Source organism: Canis lupus, chromosome 7, assembly GCF_003254725.2.
Source record: "Canis lupus dingo isolate Sandy chromosome 7, ASM325472v2, whole genome shotgun sequence".
Lineage (NCBI taxonomy): Eukaryota > Metazoa > Chordata > Mammalia > Carnivora > Canidae > Canis > Canis lupus.
In genome coordinates this window covers 20,132,164-20,154,889 of record NC_064249.1, presented here as the reverse complement: position 1 = coordinate 20,154,889, position 22,726 = coordinate 20,132,164, and the positions used below count along the sequence as shown (strand labels likewise).

General features: G+C 37.0%; 1 protein-coding gene across 7 annotated transcripts in view; it reads left to right on the top strand.

The window, feature by feature from the left end:
- The window catches only part of AXDND1 (axonemal dynein light chain domain containing 1), a 106,820-nt gene that overhangs the window by 37,490 nt on the left and 46,604 nt on the right, over window positions 1-22,726 (top strand). For 6 of the 7 annotated variants that reach the window (XM_025430146.3, XM_025430148.3, XM_025430143.3 and 3 more), the window contains 7 exons: window positions 6,491-6,631; window positions 7,540-7,644; window positions 12,682-12,802; window positions 14,707-14,808; window positions 15,678-15,841; window positions 17,284-17,359; window positions 19,625-19,859. In XM_025430146.3, coding sequence (XP_025285931.1) covers window positions 6,491-6,631; window positions 7,540-7,644; window positions 12,682-12,802; window positions 14,707-14,808; window positions 15,678-15,841; window positions 17,284-17,359; window positions 19,625-19,859 — 944 coding nt within the window. The remainder of the gene's footprint in view (window positions 1-6,490; window positions 6,632-7,539; window positions 7,645-12,681; window positions 12,803-14,706; window positions 14,809-15,677; window positions 15,842-17,283; window positions 17,360-19,624; window positions 19,860-22,726) is intronic. The other variant, XM_025430145.3, reaches the window with a different exon arrangement.

Below are 22,726 nucleotides of genomic sequence, written 5' to 3'. Positions count from 1 at the left end.
TTCTTGCAGAGCTGGTTTGGAGGTCACATATTCTTTTAGTTGCTGCCTGTCTTGGAAGGTCTTTATCTCTCCTTCCATTTTGAATGAGAGCCTTGCTGGATAAAGTATTCTTGGTTGCATGTTCTTCTCATTTAGGACCCTGAATATATCCTGCCAGCCCTTTCTGGCCTGCCAGGTCTCTGTGGAGAGGTCTGCTGTTACCCTAATACTCCTCCCCATAAAAGTCAGGGATTTCTTGTCTCTTGCTGCTTTAAGGATCTTCTCTTTATCTTTGGAATTTGCAAGCTTCACTATTGAATGTCGAGGTGTTGAACGGTTTTTATTGATTTTGGGGGGGGATCTCTCTATTTCCTGGATCTGAATGCCTGTTTCCCTTCCCAGATTAGAAAAGTTTTCAGCTAGAATTTGTTCAAATTCATATTCTGGCCCTCTGTCCCTTTCGGCGCCCTCGGGAACACCAATTAAACGTAGGTTTTTCTTCCTCAGGGTGTCGTTTATTTCCCTTAATCTATCTTCATGGTCTTTTAATTGTTTGTCTCTTTTTTCCTCAGTTTTCCTCTTTGCTATCAACTTGTCTTCTATGTCACTCACTCGTTCTTCCACCTCGTTAACCCTCGTCGTTAGGACTTCTAGTTTGGATTGCATCTCATTCAATTGATTTTTAATTTCTGCCTGATTAGCTCTAAATTCTGCAGTCATGAAGTCTCTTGAGTCCTTTATGCTTTTTTCTAGAGCCACCAGTAGCTGTATAACAGTGCTTCTGAATTGGCTTTCTGTCATTGAATTGTAATCCAGATTTTGTAACTCTGTGGGAGAGAGGACTGTTTCTGATTCTTTCTTTTGAGGTGAGGTTTTCCTTCTAGTCATTTTGCTCAGTGCAGAGTGGCCAAAAGCAAGTTGTATTGGGAAAAGGAGAAAAAGAGAGGAGAGAAAGAAGGAAAGAAAAGAGAAAGAGAAAAAAAAGGAAAAAAAAACGAAAAAAAAATAAAGAAGAAAAAGAGAAAGAAAAAGAAAGGAGAAAAAAAGGGGGTGGGGGAAGGAAACAAATCAAAAAGCAAAACAAAACAAAACAAAACAAAAAAAAGAACCACGGGGGAGTATCTTCTGATTCTGTGTACTTTAAGTCCCTTGGCTTCTCCTGGAAGTTGTCCGTCTAGCTGGTGTTCTGGGCCTGCTGTGCTGATTTTCAGGTGTTAGCAGTTGGGGGAGCTGCTGTGCCCCTGCCTGGTGCAGGGCTCAGTGGGGGTTGTTTACCCCGTGAGGCCCCAGGAGCAACAGCCCTAGTCGGGGGGCCAGCTCTGGAAACCTGGATTCAGCCCCCGCAGGAACTCCGGAGCTCTCCGTCTGCAGGGCCTGGAGGCTCCGGGCAGGGCCGCTGATCTGCTCAGCTCGGGGCAGGAGCGTCCTCGCTGTCCTGGGCCCTCCCGGCCTCTGCCTGTCCCGGGGGAGGCCGGATCCTGGGCTGTGTCCCGGCGCCCTGTGCTCCGGAGCCTGCGCTGGTGGATTCGCGCTCCCGCCCCGCAGCCCCTCCGCGGAGCTGCCCCCGAGCCCCCCCCCCCCCCCCCCCCCCCCCCCGCCCCCCGAGCTGCTCCGGGTCCCGCCGTGCGCGCTGCAGCCCTTAGGGAGCTCGGCGCACTCTCCCGGGGCGCAGGTGCCTGTTACTGTCCCAGGGAGCCCGAGGGCATCCCCTCCCCTCCTGGGTCCTGCTCCACCTCCCTGCGAGCCCCTTTCCCCCGGGAAGGTCGGTGCAGCTCCTGCTCCTCCGGGATGGGGCTCTCCCGTCCTGGGGACACTCGCCCCGGCCTCAGCCCGGCTCCTGGCGGGGCCCCTCCCCCTTGGAGGCCTTTGTTTCTTTACTTCTTTTTCCCCGTCTTCCTACCTTGGTAGAAGCACGAACTCTTCTCACTGTAGCGTTCCAGCTTGTCTCTCTTTAATTCTCAGGCCGAATTCATTGATTTTCAGGATAATTTGAAGGTTTTCTAGGTAATTTGGTGGAGACAGGTGATTTGGGGACCCTACTCTTCCGCCACCTTGCCCCTCCCCCTAGTATTTTGTTTAGATTCCTTTCTCTTTATGATTTCTTCTGTATTTATTATAGGTTTTTGGTTTGTGGTGACTATGAGGCTTATATATAACACCCTACATATTTAAAAGTCTATTTTATTTATTTATCCATTTATCCATCTATCTATCTATTTATTTATTTATTTATTTAATAGTGTACATATGTACCCAAGCAGGGGAGGGTCAAAGGAGAGGGAGAGAGAATCTTAAGTAGGCTTCATGCCTATTTGGAACTTGATGCAGGGCTCAATCTCATGACCCTTGGGACCCTGACCAGAGCCAAAATCGAGAGTCCAACACGTAACTGACTGAGCCCCAAGTGTCCTTAACAGTCTATTTTATTTTATTTATTTATTTTTTAAATTTTATTTATTCATTTGAAAAAGAGTGAGAGAGAGAGATAGAGTGCAAGTTGAGTGGTGAGGCAGAGGGAGAAGCAGTTTCCCCACTAAGCCAGGAGCCTGACATGGGGCTCAATCCCAAGACCCAGAGATCATGACCTGAGCCAAAGGCAGATGATTAACCATCTGACCCACCCAGGTACCCTATTAACAATCTATTTTAATTTGATGGTTGTTGAAATTTAAACTCCCCACACAGCATTTTATGTATTTGATATTATAGTTTACATCTTTTTATTTTATGTGTCCCTTAACTAATTATTGTAGACATAATCGATTTACTGCTTTTGTCTTTTGACCTTAATACTACTTTGTAAGTGATTGATCTATTGACTTTAGTTTATGTTTGCTTTTACCAGTGAATTTTTTGTTTCATAATTTTCTTATTTCTTATTGTGTCCTTTCCTTTTCTGCTTGAAGAAATCCCTTTAACATTTCTTTTAAGGCCAGGTTAGTGGTGATGAGCCCCTTTAGCTTTTGTTTGGGAAACACCTTATCCTTCCTTCAGTTCTGAGTTATAACTTTGCCAGGTAGACTATCCTTGGTTGTCAATTTTTTCCTTTCAGCCCTTTGAATATATCAAGTCACTCCCTTCTGGTTTGCAAGGTTTCTGCTAAGAAGCAGGATGCTACTCTTATGAGTATTTTCTTGTCATAACCAGTTACCTTTCTCTTGCCATTTTATTTATTTTATTTTTTAAAAAATATATATATTTATTTATTTTTATTTATGATAGTCACAGAGAGAGAGAGAGAGAGGCAGAGACATAGGCAGAGGGAGAAGCAGGCTCCATGCACCGGGAGCCCGACGTGGGATTCAATCCCGGGTCCCCAGGATCGCGCCCTGGGCCAAAGGCAGGCGCTAAACCGCTGTGCCACCCAGGGATCCCCTCTCTTGCCATTTTAAATACTCTTTCTTTATCTTTAGTTTTTGGCATTTTAATTAATATGTGCCTGGATGTGAACCTCTTTGGGTTCGTCTTGTTTGGGGCTCTCTGTGTTTCCTGGATCTGGATGTCTGTTTCCTTCCTCAGATTAGGGAAGTTTTTAGCTATTATTTATTCAAATAAGTTTTCTGCTCCTTTCTTTTTCTCTTCTCCTTCTGAGACCTCTATAATATGAATGTTAGTGCAGTTGATGTTGCCTAGTGGTCCATTACTTTATCCTCATTTTTAAAAATTCTTTCTCTTTTTTGCTGATCAGCTTAGAAGATTTTCACTACCTTGTCTCTAGAATCACTGAACCATTCTGTGTCCTCTAATCTGCTTTTGATTCCCTTTAGTGTATTTTTCATTTCATTTTTTCTTCAGCTCTCATTGGTTTTTATATTTTCTATTACTTTGTGAAATTCTTAGCGAATTCATCCACTTTTCTCCCAAGTTTGGCCAGCATCTTTATGACCATTACTTTGAACTCATTAGCAGGTAGGTTGTTTATCTCTGTTTTGTTTAGTTCTTTTTCTGTAGTTTTGTCTTTTTTTTTATTTGGAACATGTTCCAAATGTCTCTTCATTTTGTCTAACTCTCTCTGTTTTTGTTTGTATGCATTAAGTAGTTCAACTATGTCTTTTTTTTTTTTTTTGTCTTCTGGTTTTAAAGGAGTGCCCTTATGTAGAAGGCATCTTGTGGGGCCTAGTTGTGCAATACTTGCTGGTGTCCAGAACGAGGTGCTCCAGGGATGATCCCTGTGTCGACTGTGTGCACCTTCTTGTAATTAGGCCAAAAGTGCTGTAGGTACACTGGTAGGTGGGGCTGGTTCCTGGCATGGCCAGTTGTGAGGTCCAGACTGTTGTAGGCATGGCAGTGGGTGGCACTGGCTCCCTCCCTCCCTGGGGCAGGAGTCACTTTGGGGAAGTATCTGTCCTGACTAAGGCCACCTGCTGGTGTGACAGGAAAATAGTTGCTTGGAAAGACAATTGCCATGGTGGGCAGGTTGGGCAGTATGGGCCTGCAAGGGAATGCTGGGATATGTCCAGTGGTGCTAACAAGGTAGACAGAAAGTGTCAGAACTGGCATCCACCAGTGTCAGGCCATCTAGGCTGAAGGAAGGGGGAAAAAAAAAGAAAAAAAAAAAAGGTGCTTACCAGCACTTCTGTTCTTGGAGAAATTTCCTACAGATCCTTGTCCCTCCATCACACGCTCTAAAATTTGTCAGTAAATCTCCTTCATTACAACACCCAGGTGCTTTTCAAACTGCTGCCTTTGTGTTGGGTCTCAGAGTGAGTGATACTGTGTTATAGCCCTTTAAGAACAGAATCTCAATTCCTATAACCCTCTGGCTCTCCCGGAGTTAAGCCCTGCTGATTTTCAAAGCCACGTGTTATGGAGGGTTATCTTCCCAGTGCAAATCCCCAGGGCAAGGATTGCCCAGTGTGGGGCTTGAACCACTTGCTCCAGTGGGGACCTCCACACCTCCTACTTGTGGGTCTCTGCACCAGGGGTTTGGTTCTTGATCACATCTCTGCCCCTCCTACCCTTCTTCATGTAGCTTTTTATTTATATCTTTAGCTGTGGAAGTACTGTTCTGTTAGTCTTCTGGTCTTTCTTATATAAGTTGCACTGAATATAGTTGTAGCCTTGGTGTGTCCATGAGAGGATGTGAGTTCAGAATCTTCCTACTCTGCCATCTTATCCTTTCCTCCCAGTGTTGCTGTTTTTACTGGGGTAGCCATACCTTGGGTTTGCCTAATGTATACTGATAACTATCTCCCACTCTGTTGTTAGCTTGTTGTATTTTGTTTTTGTTTGTTGCCCCTAGACTAGAGACTTGTATTTTTTTCCTGCAAGCCCAATAACGCTTCAGAAAGTATGCTCTGTCATGGATCTAGTTGTATTATAATAAGAAGACCCTTCAGAGTATTTTTTCCTTGTATTTCTAGGAGGGGGAAGTCCTAAGGAAGGTGTTTTTAAAATCAACACTTCCTAGGGGCGCCTGGGTGGCTCAGTCGGTTAAGCATCTGCCTTTGGCTCAAGTCATGTTCTCAAGGTCCTGGGATGGAGCCCCATGTCAGCCTCTCTGCTTATTGAGGTCTGCTTCTCCCTCTCCTTCTGTGTTCTTCCTCTTTCTCTCCAATAAATAAATAAAATCTTTTAAAAACCTCACACTTCTGGGCAGCCCGGGTGGCTTAGCGGTTTAGCGACACCTTCAAGCCCAGGGTGTGATCCTGAAGACCCAGGACCGAGTCCCACGTCAGGCTCCCTGCATGGGGCCTGCTTCTCCCTCTGCCTATGTCTCTGCGTCTTTCTCTCCCTGTCTCTCATGAATAAATAAATAAAATCCTAAAAAAAACCTCATACTTCTCAGTATATGAACTGCATATTGGATTGATAAACTCTCTGTAACTTTAAGTGTTTAATCAAGGGCTGAATAATTCTTTGTTATGGGTGAGAGATTAAACCACCATTCCAACTCAAAGATACTATAATTCAGTGGTCTCAGGTTTAGGATATAACACCTAGATCATTTTTAACATAAATAAAGACTGCTCAGTATGATATATGTAATTTATCATTTATAATTACTTCCAAATATTTGGTTTTATTCAGAACGCAAAGAAATAACTTCTTTGAATTTAGGGTCTTTGTTCATTTTTGAACAGTTGGTGTCTTTTTACATTTAACCAGCTTGAGAAAAGTGGTTTTATTCATGAATTCAACTATTTGTAAGAAATCCCATTCTATCTGTATAAATATATAAGGCATGGTTTCTATCCTCATAGAATTTATAATTTACATGAAGATATAAAAGAATCCTCATTTTGTTTTACATTTCAGACATTATATTCCAAATGATTATGACTCTGGTTAAAATCCTCCACAATTCATTGACTTGTGTGAGCATGGCAGGAATACATATGTTAGATCCCTTTCTTTTCCTATCTTGTTCTTCTTGCATATCTTTTATGAGTGTCTACTATTTCTTTCCCTAACATTACCTTTCCTTTTTTTCTCATATATTTTCTGGCTCTTTTTTCCTTTTTTTTTTTTTTCTTTCTTTTCATGATACCTTGTCTTCTTTCTCATGCAGAGAGCGGTATGTACAAATGCTTGACCAAATTGCCCGGCAGATGATTGATTTCTACAAAGACTTGGTAACTCAGCGAATGATGGACCAGCGCATCTTAGAAGAACTATACAATTTTAAGAATGTTATTGAAGAACTGACCAGGTAAAATCGGTGATTATCTTAAACACAAAACACAAGTCAAAACCATGTCTCTAAAGAGAATAAAAAACAGTTAGGAAAAGTAGAATGGTTAAAAGTGAGGACTCTCATTTTTCCTTTTGGGGGTTTAGAAAGAAAACAAAGGACTAGATATAGATGTAGAGATACAGGTTACACAGGTTAACACAAAACCAGTGCTCTATGTATATTTGACAGGGAAAAGATTCCTGTTCTTCTTCCAGGACTGAGATGTTGATTTTTTTTTTAAGATTTTATTTATTAAAAAAAAAAAAAGATTTTATTTATTTATTCACGAGAGACAGAGACACAGGCAGAGGGAGAAGCAGGCTCCATTCAGGGAGCCCGACATGGGACTTGATCCCAGGACTCCAGGATCAGGCTCTGGGCTGAAGGCGGCACTAAACCGCCGAGCCACCCGGGCTGCCCCTGAGGTGTTGATCCTAATCATGTTTACAGAGCAGTGCCATGATTATGGTTGTTAAGGTTTAAATCCCAAATAGTATAAGTGTTATATAGCAATCAAGATTAGTGATCATCTAACCTGTGTCAAGATGAGTCGTGGCAAGAATGAAGAGGATAAGATAAGCATGTCAGAGGATGAGATGGAGCAGCCCTGTGGCCTTGCCTGCTAGCATTTGTCTTCTCTCCATTCTAGAGGATCACTTACGTTATCTTTCCGTTCTTTCTAGCCAGCCTGATTCCACTGCTGAACCTGATAGAATTCCATCCAACTGTACACTAGGTTTCTTGATTTGGTTTATAAGGTGTAAAAACTAGGAAGAAATGTAAATATAACTGAGAAGATTCCTGAGTATAAATCTAATTTTTCTGGGTTGCAACTTTTTGGAAGGCTTCAACTATGAATATAAAATCTCTTTGTTTTATTTCAGGGAGCTGTGTCTGGTTCGGGCACATGACATGAAATTAACAAAGGAAGCAGAGAAGGCCCACAAGGATTTAGCACAAGCTCTTCTAGATGCTGAAAAGAATGCTAAGTGAGTTACCAAATGTTAGCCATTATGTCCTACATGCTTCATACCTTATTTGAAGAAACAAAATTTTATAGAAACATTTGAAGTTTTTAATTACAATAGTGCCTAGAGGAGTTTATATATATATATATATATATACACATATATATATATATGTATATATATATATGACTTTTAATAAGTATATATATTAACTCCTCCAGGCACAGTTTAATACACATATTATAAATGTCTTGTGTGAATTTACCAGGGGTGTATCCCTAGAAGTGGAATTACTGGGTCATAGGCTATGCATAGCCTTGTCTTACTAGCTATTGCCAAATGCTCAGTGTATGAGATTTCCCTTTTGTCCATATCTTTTATCAGTCTCTGATGGATATTAAAAGGTATCTAGTTTTTGTTTGCAATTTCCTAATTAGTAGTGCGAATCTAATTCTTTTTTATATTTTAATGAATCAAGTAAGATCTTAATGTTTTTATCCTTTTTTAGGGGTTAGCAAATTTTCCTGTAAGGGGTCAGATGATGAGATATGGTTTCTTTTTTTTTTTCTTTTTTAAGATTTTATTTATTCATTCATGAGAGAGACAGAGAGAGAAGTAGAGATATAGGCAGAGGGAGAAGCAGGCTCCATGCAGGGAGCCCAATGTGGAACTTGATCCTGGATCCTGGATCCCGGGATCACACCCTGAGCCAAAGGTAGACACTCAACTGCTGAGCCGCTCAGGCATTATCTGCCCCCCCCCCCCTTTTTTTTTAAAAAGAGATACGGTTTCTTATGCAACTACTCAATCAACTCTGCCTTCGTAATATGTGCCACTATAGTGTAAAAGCAGGTAAGAGCAATACTAGAACATGGATGTGTTCCCAAAAAACTTTATTTATTGACACTGAAATTTGAAGGTATAACATTTTCATGTGTCATAAAATATTGTTATTCTATTCCTTTTCTACCATTAAAATATAAAAAGTAAAATATATAAAAAACTAAAATCTAAAAATTCTTAGCTCATGTTCTATACAAAACACAAATGGTGGATTGTATTTAAAGCCACAGCCTGTAGACCTTTATTCTAGTTCATTTTTGGTTAGAGTTCTGATTACTAGGAAGCTCTTGGGAATATATCAAATGACATATCTGTTTGTATTTTTAATTTTTCTTATATAATTGATTAAAAATAATATTGTATTATCATAAAAGTAATATATGTGACTTATAGGTAAAGTAAATACAAACAAGCAAAAATGAATTAAAAATACCAGTTTTACCACCGTAGATTACTGCTACACATGCCTTAGTGTATATCCTTTTTTACTATGTATATATGCACACATTCATTGTTTTACATTGTATTATATATACTGTTATACAGCCTGGTTTTAAATTTTTTGTTTGTTTTTTTAGTGGACAGTCACTACCCTTTTCAGTAAAGTTTTACTTCCTAAGTTACCCAAGTCATATTCAAATTTTCCCAATTATTCCTCAAATGTATTTTACATTGTATTGTCCAAACTGGTATCCAATCTAGGACCATTCAAGAAAAATACAAATGTATACAAAATCTAAATTCAGAGATATATTCTTATTTTTATTCTATTTTATTCCTTACTAGAAAGAGAAGGATACCTTGATCATTTTTTGTGCACTGAATATACTTCTGGTTTCTGTAGCTGATTCACACTTTTGTCTTAGTAGAAAACTATTTTATACTTTATTTTCTATCCTTATTTCTCTATTAGTATCTCTCCATCCTTTTTCTGAGCTAATCACCTTTTTCTGAGCTAATGACCTTGCTTCTAAAAAGTAGAAGCAAAAGGAAGAGAACTCTCACCCCTACATCTAACCACCCACCTGCATCTGTGCTCATAAATTTTATCTTCCCATCTTTTACTGTGGACCAACTGTCTCTTCTCTTCTGAGGCTAATCTTTCCATGTGTGTACTATTAAAGTACCTCCCATAGCTTCCTTCCGGCTGGAACCGCCATCTTTCAGTAATTCGTCGAAATGACCAACACAAAGGGAAAGAGGAGAGGTACCTGCTATATGTTCTCTAGGCCTTTTAGAAAACATAAGAGTTGTTCCTTTGGCCACATACATATGACTCTACAAGAAAGATGATATTGTGTACATCAAGGGAATGGGCACTGTTCAAAAAAGAATGCCCCACAAATGTTACCATGGCAAAACTGGAAAAGTCCACGATGTTACTTAGCATGCTGTTGGCATTGTTATAGACAAACAAGTTAAGGGCCAGATTCTTGCCATGCCAAGAGAATTAATGTACGCATTGAGCATATTAAACACTCAAAGAGCTGAGATAGCTTTCTGAAGCGTGTGAAGGAAAATAATCAGAAAAAGAAGGAAACCAAAGAGAAAGGTATTTGGGTCCAACTGAAGTGCCATCCTGCCCTACCCAGAGAAGCAATGGTCTCTTCGTGAGAAACAATGGAAAGGAGCCTGAACTGCTGGAACCCATTCCCTATGAATTCATGGCCTGATAAATGTAAAGCAAATAAAACACCTCAAGATTGTAAAAAATAAATAGATAAATAAATAAATAAAAATAAAGTACCTCATACCTACTCAAGATATTTTCAGCACAAAATCCCTCTTTTTCCTGTATCATTAATTTTTTCCTCTATTCTTGATTAGTCCCATTAGTATACAAATATAATTATTCCCATCTCAAAAACAACCACCAAAAAACAAAAAGACTCCTAAGTCTCTTAGGACCACATGTGTATCCCCTTCTAACTATGGCCCCATTTCCTACCTCCTACCCTGCTTCTATTAGTCTTCAAAAAGTTGTCATACTTAGTGTGTTCACTCCTGGTCCTCCCTATGTCACTTAAACCCACTCTAATCAGGCTTTCACTCCCCTTAACCCACCAAGGTGCACTTGTCAAAGTCACCAGTGACTTTCATGTTGCTAAAATCCAAAGGTTACTTCTCAAACCTCATTTAATTTGACTTACCCACAGCATTTGTCACAACTGATCACTTGCTCTTGCTTGAAATACTGCCTCCATTTAAAGCCACAACACATTTTGTGCTCTCAATCTCCTTTCCCTGATTGATTTTTATCTATTGCACTATCACTACTTAATATGTTTTACTTTTTTATTTGTTGATAATCTTTTCTGAATAAACTTTATAAGGGCAAAGTTTTGTTGTGAACAGTACCTCGCTAAGTAGGCACTAAACATATTTGTTAATGAATTAAAAAAAATAAGTTAGAACTTCTTTTGTGCTAATGTCTATTATGAGTACATCTAAAACCAGAGAGAGAGGGAAGGAAAAGGAGAAAGTCTGAAGTAGGATGGTGTTGGATTTTTTTTCATGATTAGAAATTTTTAGTAATACTTTTAAAAATAACATCATTTTATTGAAAATTATGAAAATAGAAACAAATAAGGAAATAAAGAGCACCCTTTAATTCTTTCTCTCAGAATTAAACAGTATTAATATTTTGATATATTTTTCTTTTTTTTTACTTCTGTGTATTTTTTATACAAATGAGATCAAACTGAATATATAATTTTATCATTAAGATTATCTTGTTACAACATGAAAAATTTTCCCATGTACCAAAGTATTAATAGCAACAAGATCTTTAATTAGCTGCAGAGTGTTTTCATCATAGAGCTAGATCATATATTTTATTTGGCCAATCCCTTACTATTGGACATTGAGGTTATTTCTGAATTTTTTTCTTTTACTATTAAAGCCAGGGGTCACTAATTCTCTTTTCAAAATCAGTGTCTGGGGTGCCTGGGTGGCTCAGTCAGTTAAGCTTCCAACTCTTGATGTCAGTTCAGGTCTTGATCTTGGGGTTCTGAGTTCAGGTCCCGCACTGGGCTCCATGCTGGGCACGGAGCCTACCTGAAAAGAAAGATCAGTATCTAATTTCAGGCAATAATTTGCATAAATTGTAAGGGTATATAACTTGTTGAATTTTCATATGTGTATTCACCTATGTGACACCTAGGAGGATTAATTTTTCTTAGTTACTCTAAACAAGTGAAAGTCTCCAAAAAGAAGGCTTTCAAGAACTGATGCTTGTGGTTTCTAGCTTTCACCAAAATTAGAAGAATTCTACATCATGGGTCTTTTATTCTTAGCAAAGTTAGTATTCCTTAGGAGAATGGGTTTCAAAGGGCTTGTGAAATGCTACCCCTTTATAGGTCTGTGTTTGTATTATCTCTAAAGCACTTTTAATTCTAATTTAATTCTAAGCTTCAGTGTAAGTTAGAAGGAAAACGTATGTTCTGGTAAACATGAAGAAAAGATAGTTAAGAAAAAGGCATTTACTTGATTATTAGTCTTTTGGTTGGTTGGTAGAGAATTTCTTTAAATCTTATATTAATTATATATAATTTAAAGGAATAGTGGCTCATAATTACTGGGCTTTGTGTGTTTAATAAAGAACCCCCATTCCATTTTGTATTCAGATTTTTTTATTAGATATACTGCTGTTATTCTATTGGAATATCATGTGAAAATTATAGTGAATAATATTAAGAAAAAAGCATTTAGCACAAGGAGCAATATATTGAATTTTTTACTTTCAGACTTTTATTATAAGATTTATAAATGAAATGTGACTGTTTTTTTCTTCTATTTTACTGGATATTAGTGTTATTAATATATCTAGCAATTATGCTGTGATTACTTTATGATGAATTTTAAAGGAACAAATTGCCTATTTTATTTACTTAGTTAGTTTTAAAGAGTTTATTTATTTGAGAGAGAGAGAGATAGTGACAGAAATAGAGAGAGAGAGCACAAGTGAGGAGGAGAAGGGAGAGGCAGGCTCCTCGCTGAGCAGGGAGCCTGATGTGGGGCTCGATCCCAGGACCCTGGAATCATGACCTCAGTCAAAGGCAGTTGCTCAACCAACTGAGCCACCAAAGACCCCATAAATTGCCTATTTTAGAACAAAGTTGTTGTTTTTTTAAATGTTCAATATCAAAATAATTATCCAATAAATGTGAATTCTCAAAAGCAAAGTCTGTATATACTTTTTAATTTTTCTTTTAGGATTGTAGAAGAATACCATGATTTATACACATTGCAAAGAGAAAGGATGGAATGTGATATTAAACAGTTAATGGCAGAAAGAGATCTCTGGAGCTCAGCCACATATGAATTGGCCCTAAAGGTTGGTTTATCTGGAATCATAATAAATTGTAGTCTTCTTTTTTGGCTAAATTTTGTTTTACAATTTTCAATAATATAGACAAAAATTTTAAAAACGAGGATGTATATTTAGTTTATGAATAATGTAGCTATTACGGGCCTTCAAAAAGAAGTTACTTTTTTTTTTCTTTTGTTTCTTCTCTATTAAGTACCTGACTATTGCCCCCTTAAGGGCTCTTTTTCTTACCAGATCTATGAAATATGAGCAAGGATGCTTTTTCTATTATTTATAAACATGTTAAAACTTTCAATTGTAATTTATACTAATAATAAACTAGGAAAAGCTGTATTTTTTCACAGAGTGTAACCATATTAGGATTATATTACTTTGGATCTATTACATTGGCATCTAGGATGACAAAGGAGTTAAAATATGGCAGTCTGTGGGCCATTAATGCAATTCTTTTTTTTTTTTTTTAAGATTTTATTTGAGAGACACAGAGATAGAGGCAGAGATGTAGGCAGAGGGAGAAGCAGGCTCCCTGTGGGGAGCATGATGGGGGACTCGATACCAGGACTCTGGGACCACAACTTGAGCCAAAGGCAGACACCCAACCATGGAAATGCCCAGGTGTCCCCAATTAATGTAATTCTTTATGGAAGTAGCATAGTCCCACAATGTTCTATTTTTCTGAAACATTTGCTGGTTGGTTGCCTATTCTCACACCTGGGACTTGGTGTTTACTAAGTATTAAGAGCAAATTATGACCCTCAACAGATGCAAACTTCTATCTCATTTTCCTCTTGAATACTCAGACTTCATCTAGGATATAATGTTTCATCCTGATACAGAATTTTAAAATGACATGTCAAGAGGAAACAACCATGATAGCAAACTTATATATTTAGATCTAGGAATTTTCAGTAGGAGTAAAGAAGACAAGTGAATTTCTTCACTCTAGAAGTATTTAAACAATAGAAGACTGACTCCTTGTAGCAGTTTCTGTGGAAAATACCTTGAATTGCTGGGGGTTTTGTGTTAGCTCATCCCTAAAAGTCCTTCCAACAGAAAATGAGTGACAGCTAGAAAAAAGGACTTTGCCTCTTTTGTTTGTGACTATATGCACAGTGTCTAGAACATTCATTGAATGACTATATAATGACTATATATATTGATCGACATTCCAGTGGTTCTCAAAGTATTGTCCAAGGACCCCCTGGGAATATATAAGACCCTTTCATGAAGTAAGAACCAGTTTCATCATAATATTAAGATGTTATTTGCCATTTTCACTCTCATTTGCATATGAGTACATAAAAATACTATTTATGTTAATATGTAATGGATTTATTGTTATGTTTAAGTGAATTAACAAATGTATATTTTAAATAATTTAGTTTTAAGTTTCAATACCATGAATATCAAATAGGTATAATGCATATAAATGAGAGCTCTTTGAAGATTTCACTAATTTTTGAGAATAAAATGTTTTGAAATGAGGTTGCTTGAGAACCTCTGCTATATACTTCAGTTTGATTCCGGTTTAGTAGTTTTATTTTTTTACTTTATTTTAAAAAAGATTTTATATATTTATTTACGAGAGACACAGAGAGAGGGGCAGAGACATAGGTAGAGGGAGAAGCAGGCTTCCTGCAGGGTGCCTGATGCAGGACTCGATCCCAAGACCCTAGGATCACGACCAGGGCCAAAGTCAGACACTCAACCACTGAGCCACCCAGGCACACCCTAGTTTAGTAGTTTTAGAAAACATGAATTTGTAATTCAAATTAGCTCATGATTTAAATAAGAAATTGTGATTGAATTAATGATTCAATGAAAAATTGATACATGAAATTGGTTTGGGTTTAATAAATTCCAGTGGCATATTATGTCTTAGATTCCTCATTTTAGTACTTTTTTCATAGGTAATTGAAAAAAATAGAGTCATATTGGCTAAAAGACTTTACCTCAATGAAAAAGCTTGGAATAAATTTGCTAAGCATTTCATCATACTGCTGTCAACCAAGGTAAAGCTCAATTCACTTAAGTTATGGGAAAAGAGACTCCAGCCTTAGAGGGTTGAAGCTATAAGAAATCTTTGCTAAGTTTATAGATTAATTTTGAATATAGTTTTGTATTTATGCTTTATTGTGAGCAGAATGAAAAATCTAAGGAAATATGATAAATGCCCTTCTTTATATTTGTCTTCAGTCTAATTAAAGCAATTTAAGCAATTTATCTAAGTTAATACTGCAAATGTTATTTATATACTTATTCTATTTGTTAGTATTTAAACTAAGAAATATAAGTAGTTGTATTCATTGAAATAATGGTATTCTTGATACATTTTATGCAAAAATTCAATAAGCATAGTTTGTTGAAAAGGAGAGAAGTGGCATTTAGTGTGTTTCTGGAGTCATACCATGTACACTAGTCATTTCATTTCATTTCTTTAACAATCCTGTGAGATATATATTAGGGTCTTTATGGATAAGAAAAATTAATCCCAAATAAATTAAATAACATCCCATAAGGTTACATAGCCAAGAATTGGCTAGGATTCACATTTGATTTTGTTTGGCTTTGAAATTCCTGTCTTTCCAATGTACCATACTACCTCCCATGAAATTCCTGTGGGAAAATTTGGCTTATGTTGCAAAGGAAAAAAAAATCTTGTCTCTAGTATTTTATGTGCTATGGAAAATCCACCAACAAAGGAACCATGTGGTGGTACTGATGATATATTGAAAGAGGAATATCTTCTCAATTTTGATCCATTTTCTATGGATGTCTCTAGTACTAGAATATTAATACACTAATATTATTAGTGTATACTAATAAGTATTTGTTACATGAATACGTGAATGAGTGGTTTGATTCCATGCACATTATCTAGGACACTGCAGACCTTGCACTACTGCACAAGTTGACACAGAAATGGAGAAGCTTAATGAATAAATATAAAAAGGAAGTGGAACAAAATGAAGAGTCTACAAGGGAGAAATTGCAAACTGTTAAGGATGGCCTTAGCAAATGGCAGGAGTTACTCAGAAATGAGAGGTAGGTCTACAAGAATTGTGTTTTTTATTATACTGTGTCTTATCTGATAACTCAGTTCAATTCTTTCTCTCTTTTTCTCTGCCTCTTTTTTCTCTTGTGATGACTCTAACATTGATTTGTTGGAGTCACTAGCAGCCCTTCCAAGGCTGCAGTCCTGCCAGGGGCTTAAGTGGTTTTGTGGTTTCTGGTGCTAACCATCTCTGTGGTCCATCCTGCTCCTCCTACACACCTGCTGCTGCCTCCATTCTGTTCACCTGTTTTTCTTTTCCTTTCTTTTCTCTCTTTTTAAAATAACATCAACTTATGTTGTTATTACTGCAATCCCTGAATATCTAGATCCATCTGCATCTTCTGTAGTATAGTTTATGTGCAGAGAAATAGAATCAGTGGGTAGCCATTATAAGTAGATTGATTTTGATTGGATATCGTACTTTATAACAATTAGAGAAATCTGTCAATGGAAAAGGCCACCTATAAAGTAGTAAGTCAAGGTTGGATGATTAGGGACCTGTAGGTGGCTCAGTTGTTGAGTGTCTGCCTTTGGCTCAGGGTGTGATCCCGGGACCAGGATCAAGTCCCACATGGGGCTTCCTGTGAGGATCCTGCTTCTCTCTCTGTGTCTCTGCCTCTCTCTCTGTGTCTCTCATGAATAAATAAATAAAATCTTAAAAAAAAAAAAAAGGTTGGATGATTAAATTGCAGTCAGTAGTGGGAATCTGAACTTTGAATGCAGGCTTGACTCAGGGATTTCTAAGTTGTTTATTATTATTATTATTAATTATTATTACTTTAAGATGCTTTGTCTATTGTTTGAGGAAACACGTTTGGGTACCATTTCCATTTCAAATTGAAGACAAAGATTTTGGTTTTTCAGATCCTCTATGGTTTCTGAGTTAGCAGAGTTGGAAGCTCTGGAAGCTGAAGCTGGTACATATCCAAGCTGTTGGCTGTTTCTACTGTTTGTTGACTCTTAGCTAGGAGGAGCACAGGTGGGACAGGGATTCTCTTTTCTCTTTCTTCAGAAATGTTTATCAAGAATTTTCTCCTTGTGAGACTTCAGAGATATTAAAAGGAAATTTTTTCTTACCAGAACTTGGGGCTCCTGACCTAAATGTTGAGTCTTATTCATTAGGTTTTCCTTCTATTTACAAATTGTTTTGTCTGCTGAGGAATTGTTTGTAAGATGATCTAAATTTGGATGGCAAAGGCCCAGAGACCACCCTTTTAATACTCACATGGCCTCTGACCCTGTAACTTGGTGGCTCAAGGCTGGTTGGAGCCTGAAATTACATTTATGTTTGCCTATGAGAAGGGCTGACCCTGGAAGACATGTTTGAAAATAATTCAGGAGAAACATAGGACTGTTCTATGGTATATAGATTTATGATTTTCTTTGTTTATATATGGTTCTGAGACTCTGCTCTTGCTCCTTTTCCTTCTAGTAGAAGAGACACTTTCTATCCTAGTAAAGAAAATATATTTGAATCAGTCCTTCCAGACTTCAACCAGTGGCAAAAGGTAAGACTTTCTAATAAACCGTTTGGTAATCAAAATGGTTTGACGAGTAGCTGTTTGTCAACTTGCTACTCATCACCTACAACTGAGTCGCATCTCATCCTTTAAAGATGCCATATTGTATTTTATGAAAGACAAAGAAAACAGCGAGATTCCAGGGGCCTTTAAAAATTCATTTAAATATTTTATTTCCAGTTCTATTTTAGGTTTTTGAGCCAAATAAAGTTAGGCTGCCAGGAAAAACTGGGAAAAGATACGTGGGTGTCAGTGAGGGTAGTTCGGATTCTCTCCTCTAATTGTCTGATATAAGTAATGTTTGTGCCTCTCCTGTACCTGGCTTTTGTCTTAAGGACAACTTGGACTTTTAAGATTAATAACATCTTTTAAAACAATTGTGGTACAAGATACACATAACATCAAATTTACCATCTTAGTCATTTTTCAGTGTACAATTCAGTGGCATTAAGTGCACTTACACTATTATGCAACCACCACCACCACACCCATGTCCAGAATTTTTTTTCATCTTCCTAAACTGAAACTCTACCCATGAAACAAGAGCCCCCTTTAATTCCTCCTCCCCAGCCCCTGGCAACCACCATTCTACTTTTTGTCTCTCTAAATATGACTTCGCTAGACCCCATATGACAAATCACAGTGTTTGTCCCTTTGTGACTGGCTTAATTCCTTTAGCATAATGTCCTCAAGGCTCATCTGTTTGGTAGCCTGTGTCAGGATTTCCTTCCTTTCAAAGGCTGAATAATATTCCACTGTAGGTATGTACTACACTTTATTAATAACAGCTTTTATTTTATTTTTTAAAATATTTTTTTAACTTTTATTTATTTATGATAGTCACACAGAGAGAGAGAGAGAGAGAGAGAGAGAGAGGCAGAGATACAGGCAGAGGGAGAAGCAGGCTCCATGCACCGGGAGCCCAACGTGGGACTCCATCCTGGGTCTCCAGGATCGCGCCCCGGGCCAAAGGCAGGCGCCAAACTGCTGCGCCACCCAGGGATCCCCTATTTTTTTTTTTTTTTAAGATTTTATTTATTTATTTGAGAGACAGGGAGCAAGAGAACACAACAGAGAAGGAGGGGCAGGGGAAAAGGGAGAAGCAGACTCCCCGCTGAGCATGGAGCCCGATGTGGGGCTCCATCCCAGGACCCTGGGATCATGACCTGAGCTGATGGCAGATGCTTCACCCACTGAGCCACCCGGTGTCCCTAATGATACCTTTTAAAAAGAGTTTGAGCTTTGAAAATAGCTTTCACTAATCAAATTACTATCATGTATTAGCAGTCTGACAAAGGAAAATATGTGAGATTGAAATACCTCCAAGGTAATATCAGACTCAGGGCCTGATGAAATATCCTCCAGATCCCTAGAAGCTGTTTTCTTGTTGTTTTGGAATGACTTGAGTAGAATATTCTCAGAACTGAAGATGTTTGTTGTCCTGTTTATATATAGCAGGTTTAGTGATTTTACTGTTTATCTGGCAATATTGACATTGCATTAATAAGTTTGAAAAAAATTATGCTGCTTTATTTAAGATTAATAATTCTCAGTCATTAAGCACTTCTGCACATTATCATACTTACTCTTCATGGCAGCCAAAGGATACGGGTTTTATAATCCCCATCTCACAGATGCAAAAGGGAAGCTTAGAAATGTTAAGTCACTTGCCTAAATTGCCTATAAATGGTGAGTGGCAGGATCAGGTCTCTCCACCTCCAAAATCCTTGCCCTTAGTGGTTGTGCTGCATTGCTTCCCTGTACTGATTACTGTTTCTGAAGCATAGGAGATTTGTTTTCATTATCTGAATGATAAATATGTGAATTACACTTTGTTATAGGACTTGGACTTGGGTCTAGACAAATAAAACAAAACATATACATTCTAGCAACTTTCCCAGTAGAGCAGGGTCACATAAATAAATATGTTATATCCTCACCAAAGCAGGTAGTAATTAAACATGCTCAGTTCTCTGGTCCTTATTTGCCTTCATTCACTTTTTACTCATATGGGATTTAATACAATTATTATCATCTGGTACACTATGGATTATCTTACAGAGTATTTAATTAACTTAAATTCACTTTAATTTTGAAAATAAAGTGATGTCATATAAAAATGGTATAAACAAATAATAATAGGATATATAATTCTAAAATGATTGGCAGTCACTGGGAAGTAAGGATCTGGGTAGACTGATGAAATCATTAGTGAATAATCGTCTAATTTCCTCACCCCCTTTCATTCTCTAGATGTTGAATGAAGATAAAGACAAATTTACTGGGGATTTTCTAATGTCAAAATATGATTCTCTCAAGATTATTAAACATTTACAGGAAAATTGGATAGATATTGGATTTGGGATATTGGGTCGCCATAAAAGTATGGAGGGGGAGATGCCACCAGAGCAACAGCATATGAAAGAAATTGCAAAAACCATAGGAAGACTCTACAAAGAATTTGAAATAAGAATAAATGGGGATAATGGTAAGAAAAAACAATGAAATGTTGCTTTGACATCATAAAGCATTTTAATAGTGATTATTATTTGTAATACAATTAATATTTAAAATCTAATTACTAAAATACTACATTTAAAAATCAAGCAAAATAAAGCAGTGAGATATAATTCATATGCATTACAACTCCCCATTTAAAGTATATAATTCAATGATTTTTAGTACATTCATAGATGTGTGCCATCATCCCCACAGTCATTTTTAGAATATTTTCATCAAAATAAACTTCAGAAGAAAACCTGTACCCATTAGCAATCACCCTTTTAACCTCTCATCTCTGACTTCCTGTCTCTGTAGATTTCTCTAGTCTGGACTTTCATATGAATGGAATCATATAGTATATGATGTTTTATGATTGACTTTTTTCACTTAGCATAATGTTCACCTATGTTTTAGCATTTGTCAGTACTCTGTTCATTTTTATGGCTGAAGTATAGTCCATTGTATGTGTGTATTGCATTTTGTTTATCATTTTGTACATTCATGAACATTTATGTTGCTTCCACTTTTTTTTCTTTTTAAGGATTTTTATTTGAGAGAGAGGGAGGTCACAAGTGTGGAGGGAGTGGGCAGAGGGAGAGGGGTAAGCAGTTTCCCCTCTGAGCAGGGTGCCTGACTCAGGGCTCTATCCCAGGACCCAGGGATCATGACCTGAGCCAAAGGCAGAGGCTTAACCAACTGAGCTGCCCAAGCACTTCTGTGTTGTTTCCACATTTTGGCTATTATGAATAATGCTAATATAGACATTTGTTTACATATTTCTGTATGGAAATATGTTTCCATTTCTCTTAGATATATATCTAGGAGTAGAATTGTTGGTCAAGTAGTAACTCTTTTTTTTTTTTTTTTTTTTTAGTAACTCTATCTTTAAGTTTTTGAGGACTGTTACATTGCTTTCAAAGAGGCTGGATTGTTTTAAATACCCACCCTCAGTGTATGAGGGTTCTGATTTCGCTGCATCCTTGCCATGATTGTCATCTGACCTTTTGACTCTAGCCATTCTAGTGGGTGTATAATAGTGTCTCATCATGGTTTTGATTCATGTTTTTCTGATGACTACTGATGTTGAGCTCTTTTTAAGGCTTATCAGACATTTGTATTTCTTCTTTGGAGAAATGTCTATTCAGATCCTTTGTCTATGTTTTAATTGGGTTATTTATCTTTCTGTTATTGAATTGTTAGAGTTCTTTATATACTTTTAGATACAAGTTTTTTTCAGATATATGAATTGTAATAGTCTTCTCTGGTTCTGTGGGCTGTTTTTTCATTTTTTTGATAGTATCCTTTGCAGTGCAAAAATTTTAAATTTTGACAAAGTCCAATTTATCTACTTTTTTCTTTTTTTTATTTGTGCTTTCAGGGCCATGTCTTTGACTCCTTTGCCAATTTGAAAGTCATGAAATTTACCCTTAGGTAGTCTTCTAAGAGTTTTGTAGTTTTTGCTCTTATATGATGGTATTTGACCATTTTGGGTTAATTTCTTGTATATAGTGTGAGGTAAAGGCTTCTTTTGCATGTGGATATCCAGTTATCCCACTATCATTTGCTAGAAAGACCGTATTTCCCACATTTAATGGTCTTGACACTCTTGTCAAAATTAGTTGACCGTAGATGTATGGATTTATTTCTGGACTTTGAATTCTATTCCATTGATTTGGATGTCTGTCCTTGTGCCAGTACCACACTATCTTGTTTACTGTTGCTTTATAGTAAGTTTTAAAATTGAGAAGTGTGAGAAGTCCCACTTTTTTCATATTTTGATTGTTTTGGCTATTCTGGATCACTTGCAATTCCATATGAATTTTAGAAACAGCTTATTAATTTCTATAAGGAAATAAGCTTAGATTCTGATAAGGATTTTGTTGCATCTATGGATCCATTTAGGGAGATTTGGCATTTAACAATGTGAAATCTTCCAATCTGTGAACATAGGATATTTTTCCAATGATTTGGATCTTTAGTTTCTTTCAACAATGTTTTCTAGTGTTCTGAGAATGTTTTGTACTTCTTTTGTTAAATATTTTCCGAAGTATTATATTCTTTTTGACACTATTATGAATGCAGTTGTTTTCTTAATTTCATTTTTGGATGGTCATTGTGTATATATAGAAATATACTTGATTTTGTATTTGATCTTATATCCTGCCACTGTGCTGAACTTATTTATTAGTTCTAATAATTTCTTAGTGGATTCCTTAGGATTTTCTGTTTATGAGATCATGTCATCTGTGAATAGCGAAACTTTTGATTTCTCTCTCTCTCTTATTTTTTACCCTTTACTTATTTGTTTTGTTTCTTAAATTCCATGTGAGTAAAATAATGTGGTATTTGTCTTCTCTGACTTATTCCACTTAGCATTATACTCTCTAGCTCCTTCCATGTCATTGCAAATGGCAAGGTTTCATTCTTTTTTATGGCTGAATAACATCCCATTGTTTATAGACCATATCTATATAATCTTCTTTGGAAAAATGTCTATTCAGATTGTCTATTTTTAATGATTATTAGGTTTTTTTGGTGTTGAGTTATATAAATTCTTTAAATATTTTAGACATTAACCTTTTATTAGATATATCATTTGCAAATATCTTCTCCTATCTGGTAGGTTGCCTTTTTGTTTTGTTGATGGTTCCTTTGCTATGCAAGGCATGTTATTTTAGTGTAGCCCCACTTGTGTTTTTTGTTTTTGTTTTTGCTTTTGTTGACTTTGCCTCTGGAGATATCTCTAGAACAATGTTGCTAAGGCTGATATCAGAGAGATTACTGCCTGTTTTCTTCTAGGAGATTTATGGTTTCAGGTCTTACATTTAGTCTTTAACCCATTTTGTGTTATTT